Here is a 19,594-nt window from a genome sequence, read left to right on the forward strand (position 1 = left end):
CATTCACTGTGCTTTCATAGGAAAAATATAAACAGTTGTATTTATATATTCTAAAGCTAGTCGATGACGCAGACTTTTACATCTTTTCGCCTCAGATTTCACATGAGAAAGCAGTACACCCAGATTTTTTACGCGGGGGATACGTACCTCGTAAACAAAACCGCGCTAATTCGAAAATCCGCGTTAGTTCGAAAGTCCGCGTAAAAAAACCGCGTTAATTGTAGAATCCGCGTAAAAAAACCATGTCACCCAATGATAGATATCAAATGGGACTATCCTTACGTAAAATGGAAGTAAAAAATTGAGTGTTGCTCGCTTCCGAAAACCCGTAGTTTTTTTCCTGTAATTTCGTTGGTTACTGGTAGCTATAGTTCGGTTTTCCTCACGAATAAGGTCATCTGCTGTTGCTAGAAGATTCCCTTGTGATTTGTATACTCCACTGCGATGCACGTGCAGTACCACTGTTGGAACGTTCAGAGCTAAGTAGACAGGGAAAGACATTCATGAATCGCTGTCCGTAAAAATCCGTCCCGTTGTACCGCCCGATGAGCTCCCCGTTACCCAAAACCTAAGATCCACGTAAGAATTGCGATGAAGTGCGGCGCTAATTTCCTTCATAAGCGTTAAGCTCCGTTACAACCATATTACCATAATATGCTCTGAGGGAGTATAAAAAAGAAATGTTAGCTGAGGGATAGATGTGATATTGCACCGGTATTTTTTAACGCTGGTACCGCGTAAAAAACTGCGGTAATCGGAAAAACTGCGTAAAAAACCTTATAAAAAACTGGGCGTACTACACGCTACATATGAATGCCAAAATGATTCTCATCTAGAATGATTCGAATGCTATATGAATAAAATTGGTGAGTTGGGAAAAAATATTAATGAGATCAAGTCATAGAAAATATTGGATCGTTATTTTGAAAAATCTGTAAATCTGTATGAAAATCAAAAAAAATCTGTAATATGTATCTACAGATTCTTTGTTTCAAAAAGTCTGAAAATCTGTATAAATGCAGATTATCCTGTAGATATGGTAACCCTAGTCGTGCCTACTATGGGCTACGCAAATCCTTAAGGTCCAACAAACTCCGACCCCTTACGAAGTGTACCATGTACAAGTCCCTAATTCGACAAGTTGTTCTATATGGGCATAGACGGTGCTTGAAGATGATACACAAACACTTCGTGTTTTCGAAGCCGAGTGCTCAGAACAATATACGGTGGTGTATAGGAAAACGGAGTATGGAGTATGTAGTATGCCGAATCGAATCCGGTAGGAACAAAAAGGAAAGGAGTCCAACGAGCTAGGTATTGGACCAGGTGGAGCAGAATCGGTGCGGTCGGGAGAGTTTGTTTTGGTGAACATTTCTCTACAATTTCTTTAAATAACCACAAATATTATGTTTTCAACAGAAATATTATTGATTTCCAAGTGTTTATAAAAAATAATAGTACAAGAACTCAATTATTTACTTGTGCATTCTGCGGAGAGGGTACCATTGATGATTCTTTCGATAATTCAGATCCTACAGTAGCAGCTGTACTGTTCGAAGGTCCTGCGCGATGCTTCTTGTGTGTGTTACTCGGCCGACTGTTTCGTTTGTCAGTTCCTATATCTAGAACAACTATATTTGTAGCTGAAGGAGAATGTGTGTCTGTAATGGCTTCATTGGCGCTCTTCGACAGCGGTTTCTGATTATTCAAGTGTTGCGCCGCGTTGCCTCCCCGAACTTGCATTTTATTAGGCTTTGTTCGTTGTTGTACTGAACCTGGTGTGTACAATGGAGCGATGACGTTACCCACCGCCTTCGTGCGCCCTTCTCGGAATACCTGCATAAAATGTATTTACAATCTAATGTAATGTTTTTTTTTTTCAAATAATGTGATAAAATTACCATTCGCTGACCAGGTTTCATATATTCGGGATTTTTAATGAAACGAAATCTTACAACGGCCTTATCGCCCGTTCGAAGACATTCCTTTGACATTTGCAATATCTGTGCAGTCTGTCGTATACTGCCACAGTGTACCATCGCCGACCAACGACCGTATTTGCTGGAAATGGTTGTAGGATGATGCAATACTAAAATTTCACAGTCAAACTCCCAACATGCCTAAAATAAGCAAAATTATTTGTGTTAATTAAAAAAATTCGCACCCCATCACATTTAAGGCATTTACTTGTGGATTTAAATCCGGGCTGACCAAGACCATACCTTTCCTTATTTGGGATCTCTTGATCTTCTTTAATGCGAAACTAGCAGTTTGACCGCTTCGCACTTCTCGCACTACCATTCGCTTGCGGTGAATACTTTTGACAGTAATAGGCTGAAAATCGCCTAACGGATTAGGTCCTAGCAGTAATACATCGTTCAAATGGACGACACCTTGAAGGGTAATACCCGAAACGACCGTCCCTACGCCCTAGAATTGAATTGCGGTGACGATATGAGCATATTAACTGATATCATGAAATCACAATAATAGTACCGGTACGGCATAAGTGTCATCGATTTGAAATTCTGTGGGAAAGTTATCGTTTCCCGAGGACCTCACAGTTAAAAGGTTCAAAAACATTTTCAGTAACTCTAAATTTTCGCCGGTCACGTTGGATACTTGAAATATAGGACATAACCGTTCGGAGACGAAATTGGTAGCACTGAGAACGACATCATCTGTTGTTTTCACCATGACCGGAACTTTCCGACATCCCTGGGACTTGAGAATTTTGTATAATAGTTTCAGATTCTCTTGCAGAACGTTTGGTGGACACATGTCAATTTTTGTAATAACTACAAATACAGGCACCGAGAGGGCCAAAGCAAGTCCTAAGTGTTCCTTTGTCATTCCAATTATACCTGAATTAGCTCCAATCTGTAATAATGAAAAGTGTATGTTGAATGTAATTATCGCTGTTATGCATTCATCCCACCATCAGCATGCCAAAATCTGGAGCGTGACCGGTCATTCCGAAGACTGTTGTTTTCAGGTAGCGTTCGTGTCCAGCAAGATCAATAAAAGTTATAACTTTGGCTGATTTTTCACAAATTTTTACCCAATCCAATGTTCCATGATCCGGCTTATTGACGACGTTACCCACACTGTCGAACCCAAGGATATCGTTTCCGACCGAACTGGTTCTTCCACTTTCGATTTCATGCTTGTGACGGAATAATCTCTGTCTAGCAAATCCACGACCATTGTCTAGCTCGCCGTGTGTCAACACTCCAAGCAGTGTAGATTTACCAGCATCTACATTTCCAACAACCGCGACTCGTATCTCCGTGAAATCATTGTCATCGACTTTGATTCGCACCAAGTATTGGCCTGTTATTCCTTTGGCAGCCTTGCGGGAACGTAACTCTACGCATTCAGCGTTCAATATAGCCGCCAATGATTGCAAAGTGGCTACCGAAGCAGCATACTCATCAAGCTGCAGTCCATTTTCACTGCCATCTAGATAGAGGAAAGAAACGTTAATTCAATTCTCCAATTGCATTTTCTTATTATGCTATTATGAATTTTGAATGTGAAAAATGAGCAAAACTATGTCGTACTTTGCGACATTTGAATGCTTATAATGGAACCGAAACAACTTATTGACGATTCCGGAGAAATCGTCTGAAATCCGCACACTGCACGTCTTTCTACGCTGAGGAACAAGCCGGGTGCTATAACGTCCCTATAGCTGTCGTCGGCCGATAGTGTCGTATGCGCCTTGGAGACCGACAACGAAGGAACTTGATACTCGCTCTTTAAAGTTCTCCACAGGATACAAATCCGTCCTCTTGTTGAGCAACCGAGCCTGAAATCCGCCCGATAACCTCCCACATAAATTTGCTTTCTATTATCCACACACGTCAGAAGATCAGGGTGACAACTTGATTTGTGTTTTGAAATTCTTGATTTTCCTGGTAGATTTTTTAAAACAATTCCAGGTTTTTAATATACATGCAAACTCTCTACAAGTTTGCAAAACAAGATGAATTGAAGATTTTTATAGACAAAGAAATATAGTAAAACAAACAGTAGAACTGTAGAAACGGAGAGATTTATTGAAAAAAAGTTAAATAAAACATGCAGGGATAATGTTTACATTTTTTTTCTTAATCTTGACATACAAAGATTATCTTTAAAAAACGTTAATTTGCTGGTTCATTGATTACTGCATTATCAAATTCATCTGCTCGTCAATTAATGAATTAATGACTTTTTCTGAACATCCGCATGTATTGGTTCGACAACTCGCAAGCAGATCGGCCAAGTTATTAATCGATCCAACAAAGGTGTTTTTTTCACATCGAATAATAGTGTGCTTTTTCATCGGTTGCGCTTGCGAGTGTAGCGAAATTTAAAGTGGTGCGCGCTGAGGATCCAAATCAGACACATTCATCACACACGCCACACAGCCGCGGCAAGTAGAAATTTATTTTTCTTTTGTTTCCCTATCATTCCTTCTTCCTTCTGTGCACGATATACACGATATTGTTCAACTTTGTGTTAACCAAATCGGCAAACGTTGGCATTAGGGGTGATCATTATTTCTTATATACCGTTGAATTTTTATTGGATCTTTTTTTCATTTTAGCATTTTATTTGACATAAAATAAATCATAACCTTATAAAAAAATATTTTTTTTCACTCATTTATTTATTTTGAATCATTATATTCTGTTCATATCGAACAGTTGACCGATTTTTTTTTATATGGCTGAGGGCGGGAAGGATCCCCCATCGACGCCATTGAATATTTCCGATACTGATCCTCCTCCTGAAGAGCAGGAAGATGAAGCAGAAGTTGAGGAAGAAACTTCTGTATATGAAGTTGGAAGTTCCGAAGATGAGGACATTGACGAAAAACAGGATTTTCGTCCAAAAGAATACCATGAAGGCTCCAAAGGCCCATTCATTGTATACTTTAGACGAAAATCTAAACCTCTCAATGTCATTCGTATCTCGAAGGAACTTACTCAGAAGTTTTCTGCAGTTACCGAGATTACACGGATGGGGCCAGACAAACTACGAGTTGTCGTCTCAAGCAGGACCCAAGCGAACGAAATCACGCGCTGCGACCTCTTTGCGATTGAGTATCGCGTATACGTGCCCTGTTGCAACGTCGAAATAGACGGCGTAATAACCGAAAAGGGTTTGACTCGAAAAGAGATTATCGATGGTGTCGGTCGCTTCAAGAACTCTTCACTAAAAACTGTGAAGATTCTTGCATGCGATCGACTGAAATCTGTGTCACAAAAAAATGACAAAAGGGTTCTCAATCGGACAAACTCTTTTCGTGTGACTTTTGAGGGTTCCGCCCTTCCAAACTACGTTGCAATAGGTGCACTTCGTTTACCTGTTCGGTTGTTTGTATCCCGGGTAATGAAATGCAACAAATGTATGCAACTCGGTCACACGGCCGCCTATTGTTGCAATAAAAAACGTTGCGCAGATTGTGGAGAGAGCCATGATGAGAATCCTCGCGCGAAAGAGCACAAGTATCTTCATTGCGGCGGGACTCCTCGTGATATTATTCAATGCCCGGTGTACAAACAACGAGGGGAAAAAACCAAGCGTTCCTTAAAGGAACGTTCCAAGCGGACTTATGCAGGAATGCTTAAGAGTTCCGTTCCAATGACTCAGGACAATCCCTACTCCATTCTGCAGAACGACGAGCCTGTTGCTGACGCTCCCAATGCAGGAAGTTCCGGTACATCGCAGGGTGCCGTCAGGAAAAGAAAAATTACTTCTTTTCCTTCACTCCCCAGAAAGACGACCGAAACTTCCCAAGTTGGAATGAAAACTCGAATTGAACGTGCTGAGAATAGACCGAAGCAAGTACCTTCTGGTTTAAGCGGTTCTTCTACGCACCAGGGGTCCTCAGCACTTCCCGGAGTTCCATTCCGTCTGTTCCATTTTCGCGGTCGAGGCAACAGCCACAATCTGGTTTGCTTGCGCTTTCTGACCTGGTGGACAACATTTCAAATGGTTTAAATATAAATGACCCTCTTAAAAGCATAGTATTATGTTTGCTTCCGATTGTGAGACAATTTTTGAAAGAAAAATGTGGTTTTTTAGCAGCGTTCATTTCTCTCGATGCCTAATTCAGTGCAAGAGGTCAAGGATTTGACCACTGTAATACAGTGGAATTGCAGAAGCATCATCCCTAAACTAGATCAATTTAAATTTTTAGTTCATAGTTCTAACTGTGATGTATTTTCCCTCTGTGAAACATGGCTTTCTTCAGCCGACGAGCTGAATTTCCACGATTTCAACATTATTCGCCTCGATCGAAATGACTCGTTTGGTGGCGTACTATTGGGGATCAAAAAATGTCACTCCTTCTATAGAGTCACTCTCCCATCGATGACAGGCATTGAAGTTGTCGCTTGCCAGACACAAATCAATGGCAAAGACTTCTGCATTGCCACGATATATATTCCTCCAAGAACCATGGTCGGCCGCCATCAGTTTTTTGATATCATCGAGGCATTGCCGGAGCCGCGGCTAATCTTAGGTGACCTCAACTCCCATGGAACAGCATGGAGGTCACACTACGATGACAGCCGTGCCACGTTGATTTATGATCTGTGCGACAACTTCAACATGACAGTTTTAAATACAGGGGAAGCAACTAGGATAGCCAACCCTCCTGCACGGGCAAGTATGCTAGACATATCACTTTGCTTTTCTTCGTTATCCCTGGATTGCACGTGGAAGGTAATCCAAGATCCCCACGGTAGTGATCACCTGCCAATAATTTTATCGATCGCCAATGAATCAGGTTCTCGTGAGTCAGTCGATATTGCGTATGACCTCACGAAAAATATTGACTGGAGAAAATTTGCAGAAACAATATCTGAAGCACTTGTTTCAATGCATGAACTTCCTCCACTCGAAGAGTATAACTTTATATCGAGTTTGATTTACGAAAGCGCACTTCAAGCTCAAAAGAAACGTGTTCCTGCTACCACTTTCCGACGTCGTCCTCCATCACTTTGGTGGGACAAGGAGTGTTCAAAGGTCTACCTTGAAAAATCATCCGCTTTCAAAAAATTCAGGAAAACTGGATTAGTGGAATGGTTTCGAAAGTACCAAGCTCTAGAAGCCAAACTAAAAGGTCTGATTAAAGCAAAAAAGCGTGGATATTGGCGGAAATTCGTCAATGGTTTGTCAAGGGAGACAGCTATGAGCACTCTTTGGAATACGGCTAGGAGAATGCGTGGCTGGAACCATACAAATGAAAGTGAGGAATACTCTGACCGTTGGATTTTCAAATTTGCAAGAAAGGTTTGTCCCGATTCCGTTCTTGCACGAAACGTCGTACGCGACATTCCGCTCCAATGCGATTATGAGAATTTTTCGATGGTAGAATTCTCAATTGTCCTCCTCTCATGTAACAATTCAGCTCCGGGGTCGGACAAGATTAAATTCAACTTGTTGAAGAATCTTCCCGACTTGGCGAAACAGCGTTTGCTGAACTTGTTCAACAAGTTTCTGGAGCTGAATATTGTCCCGCATGACTGGAGACAAGTGAGAGTGATAGCCATACGAAAACCCAACAAGCCGGCTTGCGATCACAACTCGTATAGGCCGATTGCAATGTTATCCTGTATTCGTAAATTGTTAGAGAAAATGATTCTACTTCGTTTGGACAAGTGGGTTGAAGCGAACAATTTGCTGTCAAATACGCAGTTTGGCTTCCGCCGAGGTAAAGGGACGAACGATTGTCTCGCGCTGCTATCTTCTGAAATCCAAATCGCATTTGCTCGTAAAGAACAAATGGCTTCCGTTTTTCTCGATATCAAAGGGGCATTTGATTCAGTTTCCATGGAAATTCTCTCAGAGAAACTTCATAATCGTGGACTTTCGCCAATTCTGAATAATTTCCTGTACAATTTACTCTCAGAAAAGCACATGTTTTTCAATCATGGCAGCTTGAAATCTTCTCGATACAGTTTTATGGGCCTACCACAAGGCTCCTGCCTAAGCCCCCTCTTGTATAGTTTTTACGTCAATGATATGGATGATTGTCTAACTAGAAACTGCACGCTGAGACAACTTGCAGACGATGGAGTTATTTCCATCACCGGTACTAATCCCGCCGTTCTGCAAAAATCCTTGCAAGATACCCTGAACAACCTGTTCACGTGGGCCCTCAAGCTGGGTATCGAATTCTCTACGGAGAAAACCGAAATGGTCGTTTTTTCTAGGAAGCACGAACCCACCCAATTCCAGCTTCACCTATCCGGTAAAGCGATCAGGCACTCGATGTTTTTCAAATACCTTGGAGTATATTTTGACTCTAAATGTACCTGGGGAATACACATTGCGTATTTGAAATAGAAATGCCAGCAAAGAATCAATTTTCTCCAAACAATAACCGGAACATGGTGGGGCGCCCATCCAGGAGACCTCATTCAGTTGTACAAAACAACGATATTATCAGTGTTAGAATATGGCAGTTTTTGCTTCCGATCAGCTGCCAGGATTCATATTCTCAAGCTGGAGAGAATACAATATCGTTGCTTGCGTATAGCAATGGGGTGTTTGCATTCGACACATACGATGAGTCTCGAAGTCTTGGCAGGAGTACCCCCGCTTACTCTTCGATTCACAGAATTATCCTACAGATTTCTCATCCGTTGCAAGATCATGAATCCATTGGTGATTGATAACTTCGAAAATCTACTCCAACTGACTCCTCAGTCAAGTTTTATGTCTTTGTACCATGATTTCCTTACTCATGAAGTGCACCCTTCACCGGGCATCTCCAACCAAGTTTGCTTCTCATACTTTTGCAATTCCTCTGTCAATTTTGATCTGTCCATGCGACAAAAAATCCATGGAATCCCAGATCATCTACGCTCCGATTCTATTCCGCCGATATTTTCGGCAGAATATGGGAAAGTTAGATCTGATAAAATGTTCTTTACTGACGGTTCATTCATAAACGGGTCCACTGGCTTCGGCATCTTCAATGAAAATTCCAATGCCTCTTTCAAACTCAAAGATCCTTGTTCCGTGTATGTCGCTGAACTGGGTGCGATATACTACGCACTAGGGATCATTGAAACACTGCCCATCGACCATTATTTTATTTTTTCAGACAGTCTCAGCTCAATAGAGGCAATTCGTTCAATGAAAGTTGATAAACGCTCATCTTATTTCCTAACAAGAATAACACATCTATTGAGTGTTTTGGTCGAAAAATTATTCAAGATTACCTTAGCATGGGTTCCCTCTCATTGCTCGATTCCGGGGAATGAGAAAGCGGACTCGCTAGCTAAGGTGGGCGCTTCAGAAGGCACACTTTTTGAAAGGCAAATTACTTATAACGAATTTTTTCACATTCCTCGTCAGGACACACTCGTTAGTTGGCAGCGCATGTGGAGTGAAGATGAGTTCGGTCGCTGGTTACACACGATTATTCCTAAGGTTTCGACGAAAGCTTGGTTTAAGGGATTGAATGTAGGTCGTGATTTCATTCGCGTGATATCTCGGCTTATGTCCAATCACTACAACCTAAACGCACATCTCTATCGCATTGGGCTCGCAGCAAACAATCTTTGTGATTGTGGCGATGGCTACCACGACATCGAGCATGTTGTCTGGTCGTGTATCCGGTTCCATGCTGCTCGCTCTCAGCTCTCTAGAGCACTGAGAGCACAAGGCAGACAATCGGATATCCCCGTCCGGGATATCTTAGGTAGCCGTGATCCTGATCTTCTGCTTCATCTATACCTGTTCCTCAGAAACGCCGATGTCAACGTTTAATGATGTTTCCTTCTTTGTGTCCCTGTTTCATATCCTTCCTATCCGATCTATAAACTTTTACTTAGTTGCGGCAATACATACACACACTCTTTACAGATACACGGGCCAAAGGTTGTGCAGTCCACTGATCATTCAACAAGAGCCAAAGGTTGTATCGCTCATGACAACTCTACACGAGCTGATGTTTGCGCCGGCTAGTGACCATTCTATCCCGGATTCCTCGAATCGAGAAGACGCACCACGCTAGATATGGGGTACAGACTAGGGGGCGTTGCTGATTAATGGTCAGCTGCATCCCAATAGGAAGTATCCCGTGTCGGGCACAGGTACAGAGCATTGGAGACAGCAACATCACAATTACGAAAACACTTGTAATACTAACCTCGAGCCAACCGCGAGTAATCGGTTACATATTACTAACATAGTTATAAGGCAAACATTGTCGAAATATTGTACTCCCGGCCCCGTCAGGTTGACGCCATATGAGCCTTAATAAAAATATATATTTTGGATAAAAAAAAAATGTATTTAAATCTTTCTGGATGTGAAATTACTGCATTTCATCAAGAACTTCGCCACATGCGGAACCTTTGAGGTCAAAATTGGTAACATCAGTTCCCGAGCTTTCCACGAGGAAACCTCAGTACCTCAGTATCTCAAGGTTCTGTTCTTGCTGTCACCTGCTTGCAGCACTTCTTGTGTGGTTGCCCGAAATTTGATGATCTGCGAAACCTTCATCAGCGGGAGTGTAAGAGACATTTTGAACGACGATCCCGCAAGAGTATCAGCGCTTGTCTGCTACCTAAAAGAAGCCGAGCTATTTTTTAAGATCTAGCCTCTAAACAATGGATCAGTCAAGAAGATCCTTGTTCCTTCCCCTCCACGATGAAGAATATAATAAGAACACTTCGGCATCTTCAACGGCACGGCTTCCTCTCCACTGGCCTGGAGCCATGGGCCGAGGACATCCTTGCCTTGCCTTGCCATCTGGTCCAACAAGCAAGTTCTTTGTTAAGTTATGTTTCGCAAAAGGATTTATATGTGTTCAATTTTTACGTTCAATTTTTATGTGCAATCTGTTCCCAACGAAACCTTGCGGCAATGCCGTCGATAAAGAGGCGAACCAGCCCAGGAGGCTGAAAACCTCTCATATAAAGAATAAAAAAAAACTCTTCCTGAACATCCGCAAGTATTTAAATCTTTCTGGCCACTAACTCCTTCGCTCTCTTTGCCGCCTTGCGCCTCCGTTCCGCTACGATCTTCTTATCGGCATCTTCTGATTGGACTTCTTGAGAGCTACGACCTAACGCTCGTGAGAGCTCTTCACATGAGGCTTTTTGTTATCTTACTATAAATAAAATCGCTAAAAATTAAAGCGTGGTCGTCGTGAACAGTCGTAAACGATCGTAAATGGGCGTATTCTTGACGTAAACACAAACAGAGTGAGAGAGTGAGCAGTGAGCAGCTGCGATGTGTTTTTTGTGTGAGAGTGTGTGCGCGTATGCGTGTGTTCGTTTGCGTATGCGTGTGTGTGCGTGTGCGTGTGCAGGAGTGTGTATTTTTGTTAGTTGGTTGGTTGATGCAAACAAAAACAGTGTGAGAGAGTGAGCAGTCAGCAGCTGCGATGCGTTCATTTGTGTGTGAGACTGTGTGCGTCTGCGTGTGTGTATTTTTTTTTTTTTTTTTTTTTAAAGAGGTGAGGAACGCTCTACCAGCCTTACCTGGGAAGGGTTAACCCAGACGTCGAGTGGGGATCGCACCCACAAAAACCAAGCCCTCTACTCGTTGCCTTATTCCCCCTGGGACCACATCTAGGCGACTACTTCAGGGGGCGGCTGTGCTCATGCACTTCTCGAGTTTTCAGAGAGTAGAAGTAGAGAGTTTAAAATAAAGAGCAGAGAGTAGAGATAAGAGAGAACAAAGTATAGAGTAGATAGTAGGAAATGAAGAGTAGTGAGTTGAAAGTCAAAGTCAAAATTGAAAGAGCCACAATTGATCGCAGAGAAAGAGTAGAAGTTTGAGACATGAAGACATTTGGACTAAAAAAAGACGGGTGGGTAATGTCGGGGACATAACCGGAGTGGCGTAGGACTATACAAAGGGAAGGAAGGTATTGTATTATAGAGGCTTTAAACTTTTGCAGTTCATTCGTCTCTAGCCTTGAGAAAGGCCCTGAAAAATGGATTATTTTACTGTCCAACACGGTTCGAGCGGGATTTTGCCTTTCCCTTTACTTTTCCTCCTTTGTCGTGTCCAGACATGGCTGCTTGTGTTGGTTTGTTGATGTGATGTGATGCGAAAGATAGGTAGGAGAAGAAAATAAAACAATATATTAGGCTGTCAAAAAAGTCCTGCGGTATTTCCGCGAGGTGTCGTTGTAAGCGCGTAGTTCTAGTTGTATTCATTGTATCGAGCCATACTATAGCTTGTTGGAAAGGTATTTTTGCGCGCTATAATATAGTCCTTGACAGTGTTTTGTTTGGTTAAGTCGTTCGTGAGTTATAGTGTCGCAAATATGGAGCAAAATAAAGAGAAAATCCGACATATTTTACAGTACTACTATGACAAAGGCAAAAATGCATCTCAAGCTGCCAATAAAATTTGTGCAGTTTATGGACCCGATACAGTTTCCATTTCCACTGCACAACGATGGTTGCAACGTTTTCGTTCTGGTGTAGAGGTCGTCGAAGATGCGCCACGCTCCGGAAGGCCTGTCGTCGAAAATTGCGACAAAATCGCTGAATTAGCCGAGAAAGACCGGCATAGTAGCAGCCGTAGCATCGGCCAAGAGCTGGGGATATGTCATCAAACCGTTATTAACCATTTGAAGAAGCTTGGATTCACAAAGAAGCTGGATGTATGGGTGCCACACACGTTGACGCAAAAAAACATCTTTGACCGTATCGACGCATGTGAATCACTGCTGAATCGCAACAAAATCGACCCGTTTTTGAAGCGGATGGTGACTGGCGATGACGGTGGCCAAGCCCTCATTAACGGCCAGGAAGGATCTGCTGTGTGTCTGGTGGGATTGTCAAGGAATAATCTATTATGAGCTCTTCCCTATGGCCAAACGCTCAATTCGGACCTGTACTGCCAACAACTGGACCGCTTGAAGGTAGCACTCATGAAGAAGAGGCCATCTTTGATAAACAGAGGCCGCATTGTCTTCCATCAGGACAACGCCAGGCCACATACTTCTTTGGTGACGCGCCAGAAGCTCCGGGAGCTCGGATGGGAGGTTCTTTTGCATCCGCCGTATAGTCCGGACCTTGCACCAAGTGACTACCACCTGTTTTTGTCCATGGCGAACGAGCTAGGTAGTCAGAAGTTAGAAACAAAAGAGACCTGTGAAAATTGGCTATCCGAGTTTTTTGCCAATAAGAGAGCGAGCTTCCATAACAGGGGTATTATGAAGTTGGCATCTCGTTGGGAACAAGTCATCGAACAAAACGGCTCATATTTGACTTAAAACAGATGATTGTAACTAATTTTATGAACAAATGAAAATTAAAAAAAAAAATACCGCAGGACTTTTTTGACAGCCTAATATTTAAAATATATATTTAGCAAAAGCTGTCCCCTTTGTATAGTCCTACGTCACTCCGGTTATGTCCCCGACATTACCCACCCGTCTTTTGTTTTTCAAAGTACTCTCCACGATGATCGATACACTTTTGCATGCGCTTAAACCAATCTTATCTTCTTTGTTTTTAAGAGGCTTTAAACTTTGCAGTTCATTCGCCTTTAAGATTAAACCAATTTTCAAAGCATTTATTCCAATCGACACGAGCCTTTTTTTTTAGCGATTGTCAAATTATGTGGGATCCAACGTGAACATAATTTTCGCACAACTAAGTGTTCATGTAAAATCGCATATATGCTGGTGGAACTAATGCTTAGGGATGCCTCAATCTCACAATAGGTTACATGACGATCTTGCTTAATCATTTCGTGCACAGCATCGATGTTTTCTGGCAGTACAGTCGATTTTGGACGACCTTCACGAAACTCGTCGGACAGCGAACTACGACCACGATTGAATTCACTATACCAGCGATACACAGTGGTTTTTGATGGAGCTTCATCGCCAAAAGTCAAATTAAGTTGATTGACGCACTCTTGTTGTGATAATCCACGTCGAAAGTCGTAAAAAATCATCGCACAAAAATGTTCACGATTCAGTTCCATTTTTTTGCCGAGACCAAACTTTCAACTAAATATAAAATGAACAAATAGCGTCCGTATGACAAAATGTTCTGAGTACGTATATCGTCAAAAATGTCAAACTTTACGATGGAACCGTCAGATGGACTCACATGACATCAGTGTTGCCAATTCCCGAAATATAAATAGTGACCCTCGTAGAAATGAAAAAGAACTGAGGTTTTGGAGACGAACTCTACGATCTGTCGAGAATTAAACGAGCTATAAGCGTTCTGAAAAACCAACAGTAAATTAACACAGAATTAAAGTCCTTTAAAATAAGAACAGAGCAGCAGGAAATACATAGCTCATCATGTTGCTCCTTAGTTATGTTTCTATACAATGCAGATGTAACTTCAGTCAATTTTCAACATCAGTTATCAACCAAAGAAAGCAGTTGTTGCTACCGAGAAAATTCGTCAATGCCATCCTGCATACAATGTGTTGTAATTTGAAGCCACTTTTAATTCGGAAACCATGCATGGGTTTGTGAAAACTGAATGATCAATCAGTTTATATTATATGTCATATTATGTCACTTTAGAATGCTTTGGTATTGTGAAAACTTTTAATAAGTCTTCTTTGAAAGGTTTCATGGCCCTGAAAAGCGCCGTGTTTTACGGTGGCTGGTTTTGCCACCAAAGCAGTCTGTATAAACAATTTTTTTCCTTCTCCTACCTGCTGCCGTTTTGCGATTGCGTTTGCCACTCGCTGAAACTAGTTGTTGCCACCGAACCGAATGTGCTCTGTTCTGTAGACGGGTTTTCTTATTGTCGTGAGCAGCTTTGCAAGCCAACTCGAGCACTCCGGCGGCCGAAATTCTATAACCGCTATTAGGTATATTGTGATGTGAAACGAAGCCATACAACCACACTGATTTACGTTTTGAAAAAGAATGATATATTTTTCAGCGGATCCGCGCGTTTTGTACTTTAATCTAAAGAGTTTATTGTTCTGTTATTATTCGATATCCCCATCTTGTTCGGCTAAACCTTCCTGTTTGCGATTGCGTTTACCACTCGCCACATATTTCACAGTTGGAAAATTTCTTCCCATCCAGCTTGTGACATGTTGTACAGTAAATTACATTTAATGCGACGTGCCGAAGCACCGCTCAGTGTCGCATTGGAGGCGATTTTAACCTGTAATTGAATTTTGCATTTGCGATGACAGTGGTACAGTGTCGACTTTCAATGTGGGGTCATAATTTGGACCCTGCACTCTATGTTTACAAAAATGTCCAACTAAATATGTCGCATTACATGACCGTCCAATTAGCTAAATGTCGAATAAGTTTTCAATCTGGAAACAATTTAAGAATTGGTGAAAATTGAATAATCGGAAAAGTCCCCAACCATCAATAAGCTCAGAACAACTGCCAAATTCTCATACTCATCATATCCTGAAAAACAGGATTATGAAAAAATCAATTTGTGTTTAATTTGTAATAATAATATTATTGTGGATATTGTTTTAGAAAGCATTGAACTGTATTTCGTAAACTCTTTTTTGAAAGGTTTAATGGCCCTGATAAGCGCCGTGTTTTATGGAATGGTTCCAATTTAGAAAACTTAGTACTCGTGGTTTTGAAAAAAAAGCCATTTCGAACATCCTCGATGCCGCCTTGTTCTGGATTTGCCACCAAAGCAGTTTGTATAAACAACAAACTTTTTTTCTTCTGCGTCTGCCTGTTGAGGTCTTGATGTCCACCGAACCAAAGCGCGAGCAGTTTTGCCAGCCAACTCGATCACTTCGGCAGCCGAAACTCTATAACGGCTGCTAGGTGGACTGGTGCACTGATACTAACGCGCTCGGCCTAGCTACCCTTGCGGAGCAATTGGCGAATACACCTACGGGAAACTGCAGTCCAACACGGTTTGAGCGGGATTTTGCCTTTCCTTTCACTTTTCCTCCTTTGCCATGTCTAGACATGGCTGCTTGTGTTAGTTTGATGATGTGATGTGATGCGAAACGATGTGGTGTACGGTTTGAATGAGAATTATCGTTACGGAAGGAAGGAAGGAAGGTATTGTATTATAGAGACTTTAAACTTTTGCAGTTCATTCGTCTCTACCCTTGAGAAAGGCCCTTTGAGAACTCTACTCTACTCTATTACTCTACTCCAGCGCTACCACCTCCGCCCTCTTGCCTTGAGAAAGGCACTCGATCCCTCGCCGTCCAGCTCGTCCAGCAACGATGTTGTCCAGTCGGTGTCCACACAAAGAATGATCGTTACGGCAGCGGAGCGGGGATTTTTAAGCTGACTGGCTGGCTCGAGAATTACGCATGTGTGAGACTGCGACCAATGTTTCGTTCATTTTTTTCTTTTTCCTTTCCAATCGTGCTTCATTGTATTTCGCTGCTGCTGTGGTTGCCCGTTTTGGTCGGTACGATTTGAGGAGCACAAAATGGACCAATCAAAAATGGGCACATAGTGCATTTGGACAATGCTTGATATTTCACAATTATTCAATTATTTATCTCAAGAAAAATGAAATGTTATTCGTTATGATAGATGCGTAGATATATTTCCTATCAATTGATGAAAAAACCTTTGCGATCTATTGAGAAATGCTCGAGTTATAAGCGTTCCAAATCTTGCATTTTTTCCTACTTGTTCAGTGCCTAGATTTCCATTTCACCCCCTATATCTTCCGGTTAGACGTAGTCCTACGTCAAAAGAAACATTGAATAAAAGAAAAGAACAAAAGTTGCGAGAGTCTGTTTGAGTTGAACAGCAAAGCTATTCCAATAACTTTGCGGTAAACTTATTTAAACATATAATTGGGCCGCTAGTTTAAACATTAAAAACTCTACCAGCATCCAAGATGGCGTGAACAATGCGCTGAGCTACCAAGCTCTGGTCATTTTAGTTAACGACCGAAAATTCTTTGTTCACGGAGAACCTCGCTCCAATTTAGTCATGCCATGCGACAGAATGAGGATCCCTTTGACAAAGTTGACCAAGTTTGTATATTCTTTTCCCGCTGCGCCTATGAGTTTCATCACCCACCAGATACCAGATGAGTGTCACAAAACTAAACGATTTCCTGTTTAATTTTGTCCGCCACGGTACCACTGATTCTATCTTTCTCCACGAAATATTCAAGAGTGAAATTCATGCGCGATTTTGCAACATCATGATAGTTTGCAATAACTCGATACGAAAAATACAGTAACTCAAATCCGTAATCGTACTCCACCATGCAGATCTCTGTTCCCTTCTTTTGAAAGTCGAAAACAAGCTTTCGGAACATTCGGAGATAAAATTATAGTGTCATATGAGAGTTGAAAGTTTTGTTATCTGTTTTCAGAATAATGGTTTTTATTTCTCTAAAAATGGTGAATGTATGTGCTAATGTATGAAAATTGACTAAAACTCATAATCGTACGCTGGTTGAAATCTGTACTTGATTTCGAAGGCGTAGGCCAATTTCCTAATTCCATCATTATTATGTTCATTGGGACTATCTTTAGCTGTCTTTAGCCTTATCTACGAGTTTTTTGGTGTATTCAAAAGGTATATTTATCAATTTTTTCATAAGGTGGTTCTTAAAATCGTTATTTTTAGAAATTTAATGGTTTCTAAATTTCCTACACAGATAACTTCCTTAGTTTTTTTTACTGGGATTGATGTCGAAAGATTGTGGAGGAATATCAATAACTTTTGAGTAATTGTAATGTAACCATGTGTGAACTTCATATGTCTTGAGCTCTGGGTCATTGTCTTGCAAAACTTGAATCCTCAATTCTATCCCATTTTGTCGACACTTTGCTTCATATTTCCCTTCAAGATGATCGAGTAAACATTTTGACCTAATACACCATCGATGAAAACCATATTCCTCTTACATGCACCCTAATATCATCTCTCCATCACCACCATGTTTAAACATTGCTTTTAGATTTTTTTACGTTTAATTCATCGTTAGCTTTCTCCATACGAAACGATAACCATCGGAGTAAAAAATATCAAATTAGGACCTATCTATGGAAATAACATCTTACCAGTAAGACAATGACGTGTTTCATGCTGTTTGGAATAATCAAATTGGAGTTACTGATCTTTTTTTTGCTGAGAAACGGTTTGTCCCTCTGTGCCCGGGCATTCAAGCTGTCCTTCCTAGGCACATTACAAACTTTTTGTTTGCTCAATTTGGTTTTTATCGATGGTGTAATGGATCAGAATGTTTACTTGAACACCCTAAAGGTGTAGTGTGTAGCAAAGTGTGAACAAAATGAAATAGAATCGAGGATCCAAGTTTTGCCAGGACAATGACCCAGAGCTCAATACATATGAAGTTCGCACATGGTTACATTACAATTACTCAAAGGTTATTGATATTTCTCCACAATCTTTCGACATCAATCCCAGTAAAAATCTAAGGAAGTTATCTGTGTAGGAAATTTAGAAACCATTTAATTTCTAAAAATAACGATTTTAAAAACCACTTAATGAAACAAATTGATAAATATACCTTCTGAATACACTAAAAAACTCGTAGATAAGGCTAAAGACAGCTAAAGATAGTCCCAATGAACATAATAATGATGGAATTAGGAAATTGGCCGACGCCTTCGAAATAAAGTAGAGATTTCAACCAGCGTACGATTATGAGTTTGAGTCAATTTTCATACATTAGCACATACATTCCCCATTTTTAGAGAAATAAAAACCATTATTCTGAAAACAGATAGCAAAACTCTTATATGACACTATAATTTTATCTAAATAGAACGTTCCGAAAGCTTGTTTTCGACTTTCAAAAAAAGCGAAAAGAGATCTGCATGGTGGAGTACGATTACGGATTTGAGTAACTGTATATCGGGTCACGGGATACGACAAAGGTATCCTATCATTTTTCGAAGAAATGCTATGTAATACAATAAACATTAACTAACTGGCCGAAAAAGGAAGACCAGTTATCTACATTCGTGTTTTAACTGCTCCGGCAAACGTCAAATAAAATCGAGGCGAACTTCAAAGAATTGTTTGATTCGCGTTGGAATTAGATAAACAAAAGGATTCCAATGGAAGTTTCGCATTTAGTGCGAAAACAGGTATGAAATATAATTTGAGGAAATTATTTTTCTGTAATTTAATTAATGTTTTTGTCATGCGAAAATAATGTCAATTTTCATATCATTTCAAATTACATTCAGATGCCCCTCACAGCAAATCTTCCATTTGTATATGGCGTCGATTGTTTACGAAATTCTACTTTTCAACTGGTTCAAAGACCAGTTAACGTTCGCCCAGTTAAATAGCAGACGAGTTAAACCAGGACCAGTTAGCGAACGATTACTGTACTCTTTACAGTTCTGAAAAATCTAGATATTTTTCTCAGAGACTTTATTTTTCTCCACAACACTTTTGATGGCAACAGTTTAGCTTCATAATACTCACGTTTTTCAACAGCCTGAATTATAAATTAATCGAAAGAAATTCCTACCGAGGACTTCCTTCTTTCATTGAACAACGGAATCGAATGAAAGCTTTGAAAGTCAGACAGGGTTACGAAGCTGTGCTCCGCCTTGCGTTTCACCATTCGGTGAGCGCATCGCATGCAGCCTTTATGCATGTTGTTGTGCCTCTCTTACGCAGGCTACT

At 40.9% G+C, this 19,594-nt stretch overlaps 1 protein-coding gene across 4 annotated transcripts in view; it reads right to left on the reverse strand.

Moving 5' to 3' along the window:
• Positions 1-1,404: 1,404 nt before the first annotated feature.
• LOC129771295 (GTP-binding protein 1) overlaps positions 1,405-19,594 on the reverse strand; it is a 67,714-nt gene continuing 49,524 nt past the window's right edge. For all 4 annotated transcript variants that reach the window (XM_055774785.1, XM_055774784.1, XM_055774783.1 and 1 more), the window contains 5 exons: positions 2,939-3,462; positions 2,497-2,880; positions 2,188-2,430; positions 1,902-2,120; positions 1,405-1,836 (listed from right to left, as the gene is read on the reverse strand). In XM_055774785.1, the coding sequence (XP_055630760.1) occupies positions 1,468-1,836; positions 1,902-2,120; positions 2,188-2,430; positions 2,497-2,880; positions 2,939-3,462 (1,739 nt within the window). In that variant the 3' untranslated portion in view covers positions 1,405-1,467. The remainder of the gene's footprint in view (positions 1,837-1,901; positions 2,121-2,187; positions 2,431-2,496; positions 2,881-2,938; positions 3,463-19,594) is intronic.

Source organism: Toxorhynchites rutilus, chromosome 2 (assembly GCF_029784135.1).
Source record: "Toxorhynchites rutilus septentrionalis strain SRP chromosome 2, ASM2978413v1, whole genome shotgun sequence".
Classification (NCBI taxonomy): Eukaryota; Metazoa; Arthropoda; class Insecta; order Diptera; family Culicidae; genus Toxorhynchites; species Toxorhynchites rutilus.